We start from the raw sequence: 19,028 nt of genomic DNA, 5'->3' as shown, positions 1-19,028 counted from the left end.
TCCTGCTAACTCAGCATTTATATCCAGTCACTTCTTTTCTTACTGAAATAGCTGTTTTCCTTCAAAGTGGGAAGTGGGTTAGATGCAGTACAGAAGATCCACAGCCCCAGCCGGAAGCCCAGCAAAACAGTAACACACACAGAGCTCCAACCACAACAGTCCCGAACTGTACATTTTGGTTCTTTAAGCATATTATATTCTATTATATATAACTTGGAGTAAACCATAGCTTAAAAAAAAGCCTACAGAAAAAAAACAGGTTAAAAAGAACCATCTTATCAAGAAGATGGACAGGTTATTGGAAGATGGACAGCCCTTGGCAAGCTGGACAATGACTGTACACAAAACACGCTGTAGAGAACCAAAAAGATATAGCAGAGATCTATAAGGCTTTCTACACTTTTATTCTTCTCCTGGTTCAGCACATCTTTTGATCTCATTAAGCTTCAAGGTCATGTCAGAACAGTCACAAATTCATCTCCAGTATGTGCAAAATTCAAAAATATTTACATAGACAGATAAAACTACAAAAGTAAAACCAAAACTAACAGCCAGGGTCACGGGGTAAAGTATTTCTCCAGAACCCAAGAGACAACAGTTTGGGTGTATTTGAAAACATATTCCAACCTTTTAAATCAAGGTACAGTTTGTTTCCACTGATAAAAAGGTTTCTATGTTGAAGAAAACTTAAAGAGGATTGTTCTTGTGAACATCACCTTTTTCCTTTCCACTACAGTCCCATTTGCTGACAGACTTGTTCACACAGTGACTTTCTGTCTCTCATCTCCCTCTCCCCCATGCTCACTCTTACAGCAAAAAACCCACTTTGACTCTCACCCTGTCTTTGACAGTAAATTGACATGGATGTAAGTTACAATAACTCCGGTGTCAAAGACACCATCCTGAGTCACTAGGTAACAGTGGTGACAGCCAGACTCCAGTGAAAGCAGACATCTTTTCCATGACTTTGAAAAGCCACTGAATAACCCCTTCCAAGCAACCTTCCCTGCTTAATGAAGATCCAGGATAACTGCTTTGTCTACAACTGAAATTGCAGAGGATTTTTTGTATTTGCCAAAAGTTCTTTGGATGAAAAAAGAACAAAAAACAGCAAGACGTTTCTTAAAACAACAGATCCACAGAACCTGGATTTTCACATCTGAATTGAAACATTTTGCTTTGCAGGTACAGCATGTTTTTTTCTGTGGAATTTCTACCCAGACATGGCAGTGCTGACCCTGGAGAAGCAAGGGCAGAACCCAGTCCAATTCCAAGCCATGGCTCGGGTTATGCAGCCTCAGGTGTTTGGTTGGATGGAGTATGACAATAGGCTCAGGGAAGTTCTTAGAAAGTGATCCATGTTAAAACCAGAGGTCACAGCTGATCCTGAGTCTGCTTTGGAGATGGAGCTGTTGTCACAACCACAGTGGACACTGCTTTAGTTGAGCCAGAGACTGTTCCTTGCTGGAGATGGGAGGCTGGAACTGTTTGAATTCGCACCTGTGTGAAATGGAAAGAAATAACTCATCTCAAGAATAACCTCATAATAACCTCAAGAATAACCTCAAGAATAACCTCAAGAATAACCTCAATAATAATCTCAAGAATAACCTCATCTCAAGAATAACACAATGACTGCACCTGCACTGTGCTATGGTGAAGTACCTGCTTCTGCTGCCAACAAAAACTCATTGATTAGAACAACACCAAGCACCAAAACCACTGCCAGAACAGAATATATCATAAGAAGATCATTCCACCCACTGCCCATGAGAGATGGTGACAGGAGATTTCCAGATTAGAGAGGAAGACCTGAAAAGTAGTTTGAATAAAAAACCGTATGTCAGCTGCTGTTACACATTTTCAGAAGAAGGACTTGGATCCATTGGATACCTCACTTCTACAGACTTGTTAATATCAGCTGTCGATGCAGATTAATGATTTGGAATTATGGAACACTAAATTTCCAGACAGAAAGATGGATATGCAAATCAGTTATGTGACTTCTTCAAGAAAAAGTGACCCACAAAAGCTAAAGTACAAAGCACTACAAAGACTGCTGCATGTATAGAAAAATCGTGACAGGACCTTTGGTTTTACATTCATTATACTGGCAGTGCTTCAAAAACATTTAAAAACTTTATTTGGATGGAGAGAATGTAAAGGTGATGACAGATTCCATGTGCTTAATGCAGACACTACAACCCCATGTATCCAGTGTAATGTCCTAATGGAGATGTTAAGTCATTAAAAAGCAAATAGAATGATCATTCCAGGCACCCTTACCTGTGTGGCTTGGCCTTGCTGCTGCAGCTGCTGTAGCTGCTGTGCAGTCAGAAAACTCACAGGCTTGTTCCCAGCAATCAGTTTAGTCCCTGCTGGCATTGTAGTCAGAATGATATTTCTGCCTAATCCACTGATGCTAAGGAATAATAATTGTTGAAAGGTTAGTAAACAGCACAGCAGGCTCAATCTTTCCAACTCCAAACCATTCTTCAGTTGCTAGTAGATTATAGTTCTACCACATGTACTAACCATTTTAAGTAGTGGTTTTTTTTCCCCCCCCATAGAACTGGCAAATACCCTATTGACAAGTTTATGTCAGTTTTTATAAATATGACAGGGAATTAATTTAGCACACAAATCACACCCATTAACTCTGGACCATGCACACACTGGGTTAGCCTGATCAGACCTGAACACTTCACAATGCAGAAAACAGCTGAGCACTTGAAATATTAACTAAGGGAGACACTATCAGAATTTATGAAAGAATAAACAAAAAGCCTTCAATATCTGAATGCCAGAAGAATTCTCACTAAGGCAGTTAACTTCTCTTGAATGGAGAGATAGCTTCAGATTACAGATATTTTTCAGTGTGTTAATTCTTGCTCAAACACACAGAACTAATTGAACAGCTGATTTCAAGGCATAGAATGTTTTTTCTTTGGTGTATTTGCTAGAACCTGCATCTCAAAATAAATAACTAAAAATTACAATCTCATTGCAGACACCATATCCACTCAGTTTCTTAACAGACTGCAATCCCATTCCAGCTTCTGTCTGCTTGCTCCCCAGAAACCCACTGAACACAGACCTTCCTCAGCCAATTTCTAAAGCAGAACTATGAGATGCAAAGCACTCACTTGGCGCCGATGTTGCCCTTGATGATGGGGGCAGTGACCACGCTCTTGCCCTTCACTGGCTGGCTGATCACTGACAGGGGTACTGTGATCCGTGCTGGAAGTTTGCCCTGGGGAATGGGAAGAACACATGAGGAGCCATGGAGAGCTCAGCAGAGAAACTAGTCGACAACATCTGCTTTGTGAGAGTCCTGTGAGCAGAAACCAGCAGCAGTTTTGCTGATGAAATTTGTGCTCCAGTTCAGGCTTCTTAAAATTCATGTCCCTCTCATTCACTACACAGCTGTCTGAACCCTGAAAATCCACATTATCTTTGCACCACAGGATCCATGATTTTTATCCTTAGGAAACAACCATAGTGTCATTTAGCTTATGTAACCACAATACAGTTTATGGTGCCTTCAGATTAGGGTATTAAAACAGCATTCAAGGATGAAATCAGTAAAAAAGTTAATACAAGTAATAAGCACTTGTAGTTCTGAATGTTCTATGACACCATTCCAAGAGAAATTATTGCCAGGGTGTGGGGCAAGACACAGAGCTGCATGAGGCAGGACTTCAGATATGCAAAGTTTATTTCATTCACTTGCAAAAGGACATAAGGGAAGTATCTGACTTTTGGGGGGCATTTAGCTGCAATTTCAACACCATGAAATGAGTTGCAGACCCATACCCAGAATACATTGTGACTTCCTCATCCTTGGAACTGTTCAAGGCCAAGTTGGATGAGGCTTGGAGCAACCTGATCTAGTGGAAGGTGTCCCTGCCCATGGCAGGGGATGGGATTGAATGAACTTTAACGTCCTTTACAACCTAAAATTTAGAACCTAAATACAACCATTGCATGACTGCCACATTAATGTGAGTCTCTGTGGATGCAAAGAGCAGTTTTCAGCCATAAAACATCAGTGTATTTGGCACCCCCTTCTTTACCCACCACCAGTGAGAGCTCAGCATTACTCACTGCCTGGGATGTAGATACCACTGTGGTGCTGACGGGCACCTGCCGCACAGCCGTGGCTCCTGTACCAATGGTGATGGGGGTTCCCGCAGTTCCTGAGGCCACGGCAACTGCTTTGGACACTGTGGCACTCATGGTGGGTAAGGAGGTGTGGCCTGTGCCAGCAATGCTCACCGCCGAGGACGAGGGCACCTGCTTAGCATGAGTGGCTACCGTGATGGTCTGCCCAGCTTTGGGGGGTATTACACCCAGCCCCTGCACAATTCTGATAGTGGCAGCTGGCTTGGCCTCTGTGGATGCCACCGTGGTTATGGCTTTGCTCTTCTGATCTGCCACAGTCATGCCCAGGGCAGGCATCAGGCGGAAAGCAGAACTTGTTGGCTCTGCAGTCTTTAAGTCAGGAGTCACTTTAACCACAGTGCCTCCGGCTGGGCTGGAAGAGGCAGGAGACACCGTGCTTGTCTTGGCTGGAGACTCAGCAGTCTGGACAGGGTTGGATGTCACGTGCAAAGTCGCAGAGATGCCTTTCCCACCAGCACTGCTTCCCGCAGCTGCTGTGAAGAGGTCCTGAGTCAGTTTGACAGTAGTGACTTGAGACTTGGCCAGGGTGGCCATCATATCTGGAGTGATGCGCAGCACTGTTTGTCCCTTTGCGTCTGTGGTGATGGAGGATGGGGGCAGGCGCAACACATCCTTCCCTTGGATCCGAAAATTGGTTGCTGTGAGTGGAATGCCACTTCCAGCCTGGGTCTTCACGCCGAGCTGTCCTGTAATAGCCACCTGGGAGAGATCAGAGAAATGGTTCTGTCAAACTGGGAAAAGGCCCAAGGCACACTCAAAGCAGAACTTCCCAACAGGATGATGTTTGCTCCCACTAGAATGCAAGTGGAATAAGACTAGCACTCAGTACACTACTGGAAATAGTTCTGGTTGTTTATCAGATGGCATTCTCAATCCCATCTGAAATAGGAAATACTTGTGGGGTTAGTTTCTTTTCCAAACAAAATGAAGGAGAGATCACAAAAGAACCTGCACTAACACATCTTTCATCTGTACATGAAAACAGGGCTCAAACATACAAAACTAGCAACTGTGTCAGCCCGCACAGTCCATCAACATACACAGCATTACAGCTCTCAGATGTTTACATCTGCACAACAGAAAACAATCAGGTTGTGGAGCCCAGTTTCAAGTCTCTCCCTCCCTCTCACCTGCTTGATGATGTTCTGGCCAGCCATGTTCTGAATGATAGTGGTGGAGGAGGTGCTGGCAGCAGAACTGCCTGGAGAGCTGGTCACTGGCTTCACAGCAGGGCTGGGCACTGCAGGCAGCCCCGTCACAGTGATACCTGCCTGGCTGGCCATGGAGCTTCCTGCTCTTGGCACCTGCACAGGGCTACTTTGAGCTTTTACAGGCAGAGTCATCACAGCCTACAGAAGAGAGGAGGAAGACTATGAGCAGACTACTACAATAGGAACAGTCTAGTGATTCTTCTTTGTATTGTGTTAACTTGCAGGTTCAGGGAAGTTCACGAGAATTCCCTTGCAAGGATTCCAACTGCTTGGAACTGTAGTGAGGTAGATGTCAGTCTCTTTTTCCAGGTAACAAATGACAAGACAAGAAGAATTGGCCTAGGGTTGCACCAGGGAGGTTAAGTTGGATATTAGGAAATTTCTTTTCACAGAAAGGGTGGTAAAGCATTGGAACGGACTGCCCAGGGCAGTGGTGGAGTCACCATCCCTGGAAGCATTCAAAAAAATGTGTGGATGATGAACTTAAGTATATGGTTTAGTAGTGAACATGGCAGTGTTGCTGCTGTGTTCATGGCTGGACTTGATGATCTTGACAGTGTTTTCTAAGCTTAACGATTCTGTGATTCTAAGTTCTATGGACTTTTTATGTAATGCACAATTTAATGATGCCAGGTAAATATGTGAAAAACAGAGCACTGAACAGTATTGCATATGTAAAACTGTTTCTGTGCTCTTGAATGCAGTTAGTGCATGTTTCAAATGAGCACAGAATGCCTGCGCATCACACAAAAACACTGCAAGTCAGATCAGATGTCAGATACTCTACCTCTTCCAACTCACCTGAGGGAGCACTTTGGTTTGTGTGGCTGTAGCTGGAACACGGATTTGAGGCACTGACGTGGGCTGCTGCTGCTGCTGGGTGACCACTGGGGCTTGCTGGGACATAGCTGGGAGGCTGGACTGGGCAGTGACCACACGGACCTGTGGCAGGCCTGAGGAGCTGCTGTGACTGACCACACATGGGGTGGGCGCTGGCCCTGGCGGTGCCTGTGAGCTCTGAGCTGGGGACAGCAACGTCCCCAGCTGGGGCATGGTGGGAGAAGACACCAGGAGAACGCTAAGGAAAGACAGAGCCAATAGGTCAGCAAAGATGTAGGACATTCACACAATCAGAGAATCACTGAGGTTGCAAAAGACCTCTGAGATCATCGAGTCCGACCTGTGACTGATCCCTACCTTGTCATCCAGCCCAGAACACTGAGTGCCATGTACACTTGTTCCTTGGTCTCCTCCAGGGATGGAGACTCTACCACCTCCCTGGGCAACCTCTTTCAATGTCTAATTATGCTTTGTGAAGAAATTCCTCCTGATGCCCAAGCTGAACTTCCCCTGGCACAGCTTGAGACTATGCCCTCTTACCATGCTGCTGTTTCCTGGGTGAAGAGTCCAACTCTCAGCAGCCTCCAACCCCCTTTCAAGGAGTTGCAGAGTGGTATGGTCATCCCTGAGCCTCCTCTTCTCCAGGCTAAATAATCCCAACTCCCTCACTAGTGAATTATACAAATTATTGAAAAACAGCCAGCAGCATTCCCAAGTCACATAGGGGACAGGAGCAGTACCTCTGGCTGGGTTTTGCTGGCTCTGACCCAGCACCAGATACACTCTTGCTGACTGCAGACACCGGTGGGGGTGAGATGGGTGTTGCTGGCAATGCAGGGGCAGTTGGTGTCACAGGAGTCACAGGAGTTGGTGGCATGCTGGAGTCACTGAGGCTCAGCTGACTAGGATCTGCTGTGCTGGTGGGGAGGGCTTTCACAGTACCCTCCTTACTACTCGACTTCTACAAAGAAACCACATTCAGCATCACAAAATCTGGGGTTAATTGCTGCACCTTACAGTAGGCTGAGCACTTCAACCTGAGTTTTATATGGTGGTGAATGATGCTCTGCTGTTAAATCCTGAAATCCAACATGACTGACTGTCTGCCTTTCCCCAGCTGCAACCCTGGACGAACTGGTGTGTTTGGTTGCTCTTGCTCTCAAGGAAAAGTGCACCTCAGCTGTGACAAACATTCAGAACATGCAGATTTCCACCTTGGTTAATGTGCCAATAGATAAGTACTTCAGAAATATTTAATATCAGACATCCAAACCCTGAGGGCTTCAGCAGAGCAAGGGGGAGAACAGACGTGTTCCACACACTCTGTTACAAATTAACCTCAAAACTAGATCTGAAAGACCATCCCTTTGATAGGGAGCACAAATGAGAGGATAATAGTGGAAGCTGTGCACTGACATTCATATACATCATGAATTACTAACTCAAACATGGTCATTTTCATCACCTGCTATGGATGCAGAATTTATGGATTAAATTAAGACTAATTTCCTTCTCAATCCCAAAACCGGCTGTGCAACCCTGAGCAAAGAAATCTACCATTTTAGCTGGAGGTTTTGGCTTCTGAAGAGCTTTCTTGGCCTTTGCTGCAGCAGCTTGAGCATGATGGATCCGTTCTGCAAGGACGAATTAATGGTTAGAGCTCCTGAACACAAGCAGACAGATTTAAGGAAGAGGCTAAGTAAGAGGTGCAGATTCTTCTTCAGACAAGGAATTAAACACACAGTCATGTAACGGTGCAAAGAAAAACATCTAGAAAATTAGCCAAAAAGGTTGAAAATAAGACACATAAAAACATATATCTGCAGTTATTGCACATGGGATGGTATTTTTCCAACAAATGCTTCAAAGTGACACACTGCTCTCTAAAACTGGGTTTAAGTGCTGAAGGACTAACATAAGCAATTTGACTAGGGAAAAAAGCTAGACTGACAAATCAGTGTTCATTATCCGTCTTTAAAAACATTTTTAATTCTTAAGATCACCAACTCAGGCTTACCAAACTCTTCCTCGCTCCTGTCCCGGTGCAGGTAGATCCACAACTTCCGCCCAATATCATATTTCACACAGGGATCTTTCTCATAATGCAATCGGTCCAGAGCACCACTAACAACAGTGTTAACCTGAAGTTCAGAAGTCACAGATTATAAGATATCCTTTGCTGGACTAGCTAAAACTGATGAATAGCAACATGATCCTATTTGGTATAAAACCTGAGTAAGCTGCGAGCAATCTCCACCTGAGGGAGAAGTGACTGAGGGCAGATATTGCATCACAGGATGGTGTTTGCCACCTTGGGTTACACGGAGCTTCCACCAAATCTCTGAAAATTGACTGTTCCTCAATCTAAAATGTGAGCAGCTCCATAACAGTGTTAACGCTATGGCTTTTCTAGCTGGTTTTCATCATCCAAAGTTGGTGCAGATTTGCAGCAGCTCATCATAGTAGTACACAGCTCCCTTTTGCTCATCACAACAGCATAAAAACTATTGGGGCTTTGCCACTGAATGTTGCCTGGCACCAAGCAGTGTATTTTTATGAGAATCTGAGGCCAGACAAGACATCCAACTTACCTGAGCACTTGTAACATCTGGAGCTAGGAACTGGGAATCTTTGAGCAGCTCACAGATTTCAGCTCGAGTTCCCTCTCCATTAGGAAGGCGAGCAGCAGCATCACGAACTGAAACAAAAAAACAGAGCTTAAACTTCCAGCTGTAACTGGACAGCAGTACTCAGGTACTCCATCAGATCAATTTTGGGACTGCTCTACTACCCTTGCTCTCACAGTGTCTACTTGCTTACTAAAATCTAGCCCCAAAAATCCCTCAAAAATACGAGGAGAGATTATAAAGGATCATTTTAAAGTACATCAACTGTGCCAACTTTGTGCTAATAGTGATGAACTTGGGTACCAGCATTCAACCCCAATGTAGATTCCTGAAATCATTGTTTTAGGGGTCAGAGGAATGTTTTTCTTCTTTACAGAAGTTTTTCTGGCCATGACCTTACCAAGAGATAAAATGGTGACATATGCTGGTCTGTCTGAGCGCAGGAGAGAATGTTCCCGGGCTTTGTTTAAGGAGGTTTCCTTGTCAAACACTCCCTTCACAGGACCAACAACCGACTCAAAGCCATGCATCCGGAAGGTGAAGGCTTTGTGGGGCTGGCTGTAACGGTAACGCTCCTGGAGGTGAACACAAGAGCACTGACTTTACCAGGAAATATACACCAAAGCCTCATGTCATATTACCAAGTAAGTTGTTATCATTCTCTAGAGAAAGCCTTTTAAAACTAAAGGCTCAAATACTGCTATATAGACTTATTTTAGATCAAGAAAATCACAAACTATTTCATGCAAAGTACAATGCTCCACCCAAGCAAGTTGTGCAAGTGCACCGCATTCACTGTCAAGCAGCTGCACAGACTAGAGAGGTGCCAGAAATACAAGAGATACACCTTCTGTCCCCTTCCCCTTCCTTCCTTTTATCTGGCTAAAGAGAGATTTCCAAAATTTAACTTATAAATTCTGTCCTGTAGATAGCACTTGGAGAGAAGGGAGAAGAATCCCTGTCATGTGTTTGCCCTCTAATTCCCACTTGCATCTACTACAGATAAGATAACTAAGTGGATGGTTGCACTTACTGAAACTTATTTTTTGCTTGCACACATACATGGCCAAAAAATAAAGAGGTAAGTGGGGGGATGGTGGGGGATGGCAAAGGAACAGAGGGGTTGGCACAACCAACTGACACTATCAATTCCGTTAATTTTATCCAATTAGTTTTTACCAAATTAATTTTACCCACTGAAATACCCACTGGAAATACTGATGGTTTTGAAACAAGGCTATGTCATTAGCAAGTTTTATGCAAGGCCAAGATACTGAATTCAAGGCAGAAGCAACATATCAATTCTTCACATTAACTACATTTGTGTACAGTGTAAAACAGCGGTCCTACACAAATTCTCCTGATTTAGCGGCCAACTGTTTTAACAAGTGCCTTTAAAATAAAGAGTCTCTTCTTACTTGCTCTTGAAACACCCGTTTCTCCTCTCCAGTGCTAGGCCGGACTACATAGTCAGTCCTTCTGAAACAAAGGCACCATCAGTTCTGAGCACAAGAAGCCCACAACAGTCCCAAATGATAAAACCCCTTATCATTCTGCAAATTCTTCTGAACAAATCCTGAAAATATTTATGGTAACAAAAGCAAGCCCTGCAGAAATCTTAAAGTATGCTATGTGCAGTACCTGAAGGCAAGCAAGGACTATAAATTATCTCATTAGTAAAACCTAAGCTAGACTGCAGCTTTGTTCTGATAATATACGTGAATTTGGATAAAATCAGTTGATTTCATGAAGTCCAGTTACTGCACTTATAAAATCAAACTATTAAATTTTCTCCTGCCCCATGATGTAAAATTGTTTTATTTTAAGGTCCAGAGGCACAAGGCCCAAATCCCACAGATTCAGCAGCACTACAAAGGCTTTCAAGCAGTGTTGCACACTTACACTCTGGGCAGTGGCATGGCATCCGAGCTGTCTTCATTTTCCTATTGAGAAAGAAATGTCAATGTTGGGTAGAACTCAGTCAGGTTTCATGCTCCTAGAAGGTGATTTTTGTCTCACTCACTTTGAAAAAAGTCTGGTCTTTGGTCTCCAACCAGAGATGAAACAGTGCTGACAGTTCCTTCTCATGATCTTGGTAACTACCTAGTAAGAAATAATGAAAATGTAAAAATAGAACTTTTGTAATTGTTAGGAAGCCAGATGCTTGTAATTCCCAGTCCTCTCCTGTTCCCTTCTCTCCTCAATGCATAACCAGTCACAGATGTTCAAACTGCAATATTTGAACACCTCCAGGCTTAGGAAATGCTAAATCCCAGTGATTCCCAGGAAATGCTAAATCCCCAGTGATTTTGGTGGTACAAAAAAGATGGTGCTTCAACTCCTAGCACAGAAGGCAAGATGCTGTTTGGGACCCAGTCCCCTGTTCCCACTCTCCAAAGTAATCCCAGTTACTGAATCCATGAGCAGAAACACTGGCCTACATAACCTCCACCATAAATTGCGAAAGGGATCAGAGGAAAAGCTTCCTGACTCCAAATCTCTGCCAGTTTAAGCCTGCAAATGTGATCACTAGAATCACCATAGTAAAGCATGAAAAATTCTGTGTAGTAACTAAAGGAATGAACATAAACACAGAACATCTGTAATTTAATCAGTATGAGCCTAAGCACACTGATCATTAAATTGCTCTTTGGTTCCCAATTTTAAAAATGAGAATAGTATCAGTTTGCTCTACAGAGAAGCTTAATTCCTTTGCAGTTGTGATAATTACTAATTACTCTGAATCATCAGAAGGTATGCTCTACAGAAGGGAAAATAGGAAAGTGTTCAGACAAATTTGAAGGCTGACAAACATAGTTAAGTCAGCAACAGAAAGAAATACAGCCCAGTGCCTTTGTTCATTTATGTTCTGTCTGCTGCTGATACTGACGTCTTGTCAACACCTCAAATCCAAAACATGTATTAGCTCAGCTAAAAGAAAAGAAAATGCCTAACCATGGAATTAACAGCTCTGTTTGTGTTTCTCTCCAGGATGCAGAAAGACGAAAAGTAAAGTCCTGGAGAAAACAACAAACCTTTACTATAGTACATATCATAGAAGAACACAAGGTACTCACCAAGCAATTTCCACTGCTGAGTTTTCTCCTTGAATTCAACAAAAGGTGAAAAGCTGGAAGGAGCATCTACAATGACAAATGTACATGTCAGGGACATTATACCATTATCCAACCTCAAAATCATACTGTCGTTATGTCAAGTTAAAGACTCACACTGACAGACAGAGCATTTTAAATTATTATGTAAGTGCATCTCTAAAATTATTCTTGCCCTTGGGAAGGGGATAGGATCCCTTTATCACCTTGGGAAGGTGAGCATCTCAAGAGTATAACGGCAAGCACAAAGAAAGAACAGAACAGGATAATGAGCCTTCCAACAACAGGCTGTCAGCTAAGAGCCTCTTCCTGCTGTTCACCATGTTCAGACCCGTTATTTAGTGCACCGGGATGAGAAAATGCCAGCTGAGCACTTTATCTTCAAGCTGAAGAGGGAAAAGAAATATGAGGCCCCAGGGACTGTTATTGTACAGTGAAAATTCATGGACTCATGGGAAGAGAACTTGAGATTTACAGCATTCATCAGCATTATGGACAATATGCTGCAAGGCCACCACAAGGCCACCACTCTGTCTCTACCTTTAAAACTTCTCACTAAGAAAATCAGAACCACAGAATAATTCAGTTTGAAAGGAATGGCTGAAACTCAACTGGCCCAAGCCCAAGATGGGTCAACCTCATGTTTCAGTGGATTGCTCAGGGCATCATCCAGTTTGATTTTTATTATCTCCAAACCCAACTACAACTTAACACTGTGGGGGAAGAGACTAATTATTTCCTGCTTCAAATACCCTGCCTGAAGCCATGATCAGAACATGAGAAACTGTCTAGAGACAATTTCACAGACATTTTCACATACTTGGGAATCATGCTAGGTCTTATGTACTATCCACATGCAAAACAAGTTGACCACAACCAAGGCATGTCAACCAAACAGCCTATCACAGAAATACTGCAAGCAATACAAGGATTTCTTGTAGTGGTGAATGAGAAGTTGATTTGAGCTATACTGCAAACCAGACTAACTAGAACAGAGAAAAAGCACAATTAGTATTTTTAACATCTCTTCTTACCTCTGCTCTCACCTGCCAAATACTGCAAGGCAGGTAAAACCAATTCAGACCAATTAGGGGCAAAGGAGAACCAGTTATTGAGTGCACTGGCATGAGAAGATTGCCAATCGAGAACTTTATCTTCAAGCTGAAAAGGAAAGATAATTATTTTATTAATGATCTCACAAGTTTAAACTATGACTGTCTTCATAGAAAACAAACCAGCTGAACACATGCAGGGGACAAAAAGGTTTTTATGTACGTGAAATAATCACCTGACTTTTTCAAGTAACACAGCACCAAAGAAGGGGAAAACACTTCCCGATCTCTGCCCTTAAAATAGAAAATATATCAAACCATGTTCTATAGAATGGGTATGGAAAACCTCACAGATTCAATTGACTAAACTCATGAAACATGTTAAAACCAGAAAGTGGTAGCACTCCCACAGGGTTTAATTTCTTTAATATGTAATCTAAATCTTATTATAATTTACAGCAAAGTAAGTCTGGAGAAAAGTCACTATTACAAAGCTGTAAGCTCCTCTATTCTTTGCTTCCTGCAAAGATTCCTAGTAAGTGGGTTGTTCCTTACCACAGAGAGAATAGCAGGTCCTTCCAGAAACAGTATCTCCAAAAGAAGGAAAAAGAAGCTGGATGATATTTCATTTACTTCAAGGCATGGCTTCATATCTTCAAGAGGTCTTCAAAAGAAAGAGAACGCAGAGTAAATCCTCTGAGTAAATATTCACCTCCATATACAAAGATGAACAACACATATTTCACCCATCCCAATCTGCATGAAAACGCAGCCTGCAACAGTCCCACAAAAATGTGAGCTGAAACATTTTGCTTTTTCCATCCATGTTAGGTGTTCAGGGCCCTCTGGAACACTTACTCCTCTTTGACAGATGACAGAGGGAGCGGGGAAAAATCCTGAGACATTGATGGGAGTCCATCTGCATTGCCAAGAGAGTCAGCCAAATCTTCCACCTCAGATTTAATAATCTTTGGCTTCTTTTTTTTCTTATCTTCCTTGTCCTTCACCTTTTTCTTGAGGGTTGCGAGGTCAAATAAGGCTTCAGATATGATAGAAGTTAAGAAGAATACTTAGCTTCTTACTATACCTTAATGAAAGTCATAAACTATTAAAGTATGTATCTAGAAATGTATGTTGTGTGCACTCTTTCACACATCAACCATTCCACCTTTCCAGCTGCTGTCATAAATCTTCACTTTTCCCCTCAACAGAAAACCTCTAGTTTTTAAATCAACATATATGAAATAAAAAAGCAAAGGATCCACTGACTTGCTAAGGAACCTTTCCTGCCAGCATTCACTCGAGTCATGATGTCCTCAAGGGTGAGGTCTGTTGTGACTAGATCCGGGTGATCCTACACAGGAAAATAGTACAGAAATTAAACTGAGAAAGGACAAAGTCTTAAGACAGCCATAAAGTGAAGAAGTACCCAAGTACAAAAATGCACCAAACTCAACCAGGATCAGCTTACTAAATTATTTACTGCAATAAAACTTGGGAAGTCTTCTAACCCTGAAAACCAAAACTTTGTCCCTCCAAAACACATAACACATAAAATTATAAAATCCTTCTATCGAGGTGAACATGGCCAGAAGCTGCATCTATACACTGACAATGGAACCCAGGTTACAACAACGAGCTGATGGGTAGGGGCACACAAAAAATAGCAATCATTTCATCACCCAGAAGTACCCTGATCTTTATGGCTAGGAGATAAAAACATCCAAGTTAAAATGTAGTCCCACCCCCCAAGACTTTTTGACATCTTACAGGCTGACGTTTTCGTTTCTCGTGGTGCTTCTTCAACATCATCTTTAAATCACTTTCTCCAAGTTCTATCTTGTCTGCAATGAAAATAATTATTTGCAGTTTTCCTCTATTGTTACCTTTGACACTTCTTAGAATGCCATTTTCTATCCATTTACACTTCCAGCAATCTCCAAATTTCAGTAACAAATTTCTCCATATATGAATTTCCTTCATTCATTCATCCATTCATTTCAGTGCTTCATTCAGTCATCAGACTTCACTGCTGATGCAAGCATGGAAAAGAAGCCAGAACCAGCTTGAACAGTTTGAAAAATTTATTACAGTCACTATAGGAGGAATTCTCAAGTATTTTGAACTGGACTATGCTAATGCTTCAACATCTAAAATATAACAGAGGAATCAGTAATATTACAGAAACTATGATTCTTGTGTTCAAATACTGGCCTTGCAAGAAGAAAAAGATTAAACTGGGAAAAGAGTCAACTATTTTGAAGACTGCAAAAATGAAGCATCACACGATTTCCCATCAAGCAATAGATTTTAAAGATGATTTCCTGCAAGGTCTCAATTCTCTCCCCTCTAGCCATACTGACCCCCTTTGTTTGGTTCTCACCTGCAGTTTTCATGTCCAAGGTTGACAACGTGGGGATCACTCTCAGGGGAACTGGTGGACTTGAACAACGTGCTGGAGAGCGTGGAGGCCAAGAGATTAGATCTAAAACAGAGGTATAAATTTACTTCTGCAAGATCTGACACCAATCTGCTGAACTATTACCATGTGTTCATTAGATCCCAGCCAGTGGAAGTAGAGCCCAGAATCAAAAATGTGTCATTTTCCATTCACACCTGGAGTCTTCAATTCAGCCCAGGGCATTACCTTCTTCATCAGAAGACAAGGCAGTGTCTCCACACTCCTCTTTCACTTCCCTCAGGATCTTCAAGTAGCGCCGATGTGTCCGTCTGTCTCGTTCTTCCGAGTCATATGTTGGTGGGAAATGCTTTCTCCTTAGGGTCATGTCAGGGCCTCCTTTCCTGGCTAATTCCAGCAAGTGCTGAAAGGAAAGATTCATGTGACATTAGCTATGTCAGCTACAGTGCTGTAAGCCAGGACAGGTAAGCCCAGCTCAGATAACTTCCAGCAAGATTACCAGGAGGTGCCATCAGTGCCTCAGATCTGTACAAGGGGAACCTTAGGAAGAATCAGTATCTGCCACACACAGGATTTTAAACATAGCATTTTAGACCATCGTTTAAAGGGGAGAAAAAAAAAAACAGGTGAAATTTCTACACCTTCTTCTCCACATGTAACACTATGTGTCATTTTATGTGAACTGTTGAGAAGAACTTAAATCATTGTTGTGAGGCGTAGTTTCCACACAAGTATGTAACAATGTAACCTTTGAAAAAACCATTTTACTTCTCATGGCTACAGAGGAAATAACTTCCTATGTATTCCATATTGTTGCCCAATTAAGTTGTGGATGCCCCATCCTTGGAAGTGTTCAAGGCCAGGAGCAACCTGGTCTAATGAAAGGTGTCCTTGCCCATGGCAGGGGATTGGAATGAGAGGAGCTTTAAGGTTTCTTCCAACCCAAATCATTCTGGGATTCTCTATTTTCCACAACATTGTAGGCCATTTTATAAAGACACATTTTCTTCTTCATCCCTACATACCAAATGTTTCAATGTCTAAGTGTAATGAAAATAAATGACCAATAAACACACTTCAGCTGGCAAAAATTTGCTCACAGAAGTATCCACAGAGGAAGACTTTACCAGGGATTTGCAGGAATGAGAATCAGAGGTTTGGATCCACATATTTTCTAACTGTAGTTGCTTCAGAAATGGTAAACAAACAAAGGTAGAATGACTTGTTAAGAAAATAATAAGTTGCAAAGGTGCAAATGCAGGAAGTGGGAACAAGGTGGGCACGAAAAGAAGACAGGTCACACAAGTGAGAGCTATGAGAGTTACACAGCCTGAAATATAGCAACGAGTCTATCTGGCCCACTGGAAAATCCAGAAGCATTACTCATTCAGTTCATTAGAGGAAAGACCTCAGAGAACTGTGACTGCACCAAGACACTTTTAATAAAGACAAGTTATTCATCCCAGAGCACACTCACATTGCGGGAAGCGAGGATCTGCTTGAGCAGCCTGTAGAAGTACTGCTGCTGGGCACTCAGGTAGCGCTTGTACTGCGACTTGTAACAGAGCTGCCGGTACTTCACCACCTCGGGATTGAAGTGTCCATCTGTAATAACAAAGACAAAACACACAATGGGTTTTCAACTGCTAGCTGAGATCTTGCCCCAAACCCACAGGGAAGCTCACGAGGCTGACTGACCCCGGAAGAGTTTCTGGGCAATGTGCAGCGGGTTCCCAAACCGAAAGTTCTCCCCACTGAACAGCGCTGAGATGAGTTTGTTCTGATGCTCTCGGTTGTTCTCAGGGAAGTGAGGCAGAAATTTTTTTAGGTGCTCTTGCTGCTCATCTGTCAGGACCTCCTGCCATGTTGACAAGCTGACAACCTCAAAGAAGATCTCAGGCTAAAGAAAGCAAGAAACAACAGTGAAGAAAATGCAGCCACGTTTTTGACAATTTTCTAGCTTTTTAAGTGACACCAGTCATGAGACACTGTTTTATAAGACACAGGAAACAACAGAGCATAAAAATGAAAGGTCAAGAAATTGATACTACTAACAAGAAAACAAATTCAAAGCTTGCAACAATCTTCTTAATGGCAATTTAAAAATAATAAGAATGTAACAGAATTGATTTGAAAGATATCATCCCGAGATTAATCAAACACTCGACACTTTTCCCAAGGCAGTCAAAAACACCTCCCCTTTCCAGTTTCCTCCATAAGCCCCAAAAAAAGGAGTTAAACACATTATTTATATAGAGGCTATGATAAGGTGAAGTGTCTCAGCACTACTCACATCCTCCAGGAGGTCCTCAGGCAGACTGACCCGGGTGGTGCCCAGCATGCAGTCCTCCATAATCCGTGTGCAACTGCCCTCCAGCTCCAGGGGGTCTGTGAGCATGTGATCCAGGGAATCCATCCTCAAGCCCTCCTGCTCCTGGAAAACGACAGCAAAACCCTCAAAAAACAAAAATCCCAAACCCAGATACATCCATCCTGATGTGAGGAATGATGGAGGACCCACCTTTGATGGGTGATTGTTTAAATGGTAGCTATGGAGTGGGCCTTCAATATCTGTCTGTATATATATGTATGTATGTATACACACACATACATATGTATACATATCAAACCCATACATACACACGCACATATATATATATAAAACACACATGGAGAAGCATGGTCATGCCAATGGAGAAGTGCTTTTCCAGACAGGTAGATGGGAAGTACAGCTGACCCATCACACTTTGCTTCCCACCAGCAGGAACCCTTTCCAACACTGTTAAACACCAGGACAGACTACATTTAAATCCAAAAGGCGGTTTTAGGGTGCAGAAGCGAAGGTCAGGTCTAAGGTGGGGTTTGCCTCAGGTTGAAGGTGTGACAGGGCCAGGAGCCCCGTCCCCTCCGGCGCGACGCAGCCGGACCGCTCTGAGATGCGAAGAAACGCATAAAACACGCGAAATAAAGAAAAGGGGAATAAAAACACGCAATGAAACGGGTGGCACAGCGAAGAAAACAGGAAAACAGGTTTATTTCGTACCCCTCACGCGGCCCGGCTGAAGGCGGAAGGCGGCGGCGCTGCCGCGCCTGCGCAAACGCCCCGCCCTGCCGAACTGCGCATGCGCACGGCCTCGCAGTCACGACAGGCCGCGACAGTGCAGTGGCGTACCAGAGGACAAGTGTGGAAGTTCCCCTGAAAATACGGTAGTTGTGGAATGCTGAAGCCACCCATCAGTGGCAGATTTATACGGCTTGACTGCAGTCCTGTGCAGTGGATTAGTCATTGAGATGCTGTGGTAATATTACAATGAAGTGTTGAAAGGCTGAATATTTTGAATTTTAATGCAAATTTTCATACAGCAAACGGAGGTTCTTACTGTCTCTCCACGCCTTTACCCACTGCCAGCCCCCTCCAAGGACGCACATTAACAATTTGCAGAATAACACTCGTTTAATAAAATCTCGACGGGGTAAGGTGCAGGATTGCAGGTGACAGTAAGGCAATGTACTCACAAACTAATCTGTGCCACAACTTGGCACGCGAGAAATGAGAGTGCAGGTCTTACCCAATGAGCAAA

The 19,028-nt window shown here is 42.9% G+C and overlaps 1 protein-coding gene across 2 annotated transcripts; it reads right to left on the bottom strand.

Moving 5' to 3' along the window:
* Positions 1-385: 385 nt before the first annotated feature.
* NFRKB (nuclear factor related to kappaB binding protein) lies at positions 386-18,549 on the bottom strand. 2 transcript variants are annotated; one of them, XM_063178596.1, is made up of 26 exons: positions 18,491-18,549; positions 17,741-17,881; positions 17,146-17,347; positions 16,925-17,052; positions 15,676-15,850; positions 15,412-15,513; positions 14,799-14,872; positions 14,298-14,382; positions 13,887-14,067; positions 13,584-13,692; positions 13,011-13,137; positions 11,941-12,006; positions 10,887-10,966; positions 10,766-10,806; positions 10,282-10,342; positions 9,264-9,438; positions 8,828-8,934; positions 8,254-8,377; positions 7,794-7,870; positions 6,977-7,197; positions 6,198-6,474; positions 5,316-5,534; positions 4,108-4,884; positions 3,147-3,253; positions 2,287-2,422; positions 386-1,500 (listed from the first exon to the last, which is right to left on the bottom strand). In XM_063178596.1, the coding sequence occupies exons 2-26, from the start codon at positions 17,861-17,863 to the stop codon at positions 1,375-1,377; spliced, it is 3,900 nt and encodes a 1,299-aa protein (XP_063034666.1). In that variant the 5' UTR covers positions 17,864-17,881; positions 18,491-18,549; the 3' UTR covers positions 386-1,374. The 2 variants fall into 2 exon arrangements, with proteins under 2 accessions (XP_063034666.1, XP_063034667.1); XM_063178597.1 differs by having other exon boundaries at positions 10,282-10,339.
* Between the last annotated feature and the right edge of the window lie 479 nt (positions 18,550-19,028).

Source organism: Melospiza melodia, chromosome 29 (assembly GCF_035770615.1).
Source record: "Melospiza melodia melodia isolate bMelMel2 chromosome 29, bMelMel2.pri, whole genome shotgun sequence".
Lineage (NCBI taxonomy): Eukaryota > Metazoa > Chordata > Aves > Passeriformes > Passerellidae > Melospiza > Melospiza melodia.
The sequence above is the reverse complement of the archived record's forward strand: the minus strand, read 5'-3'. Positions and strand labels throughout refer to the sequence as shown.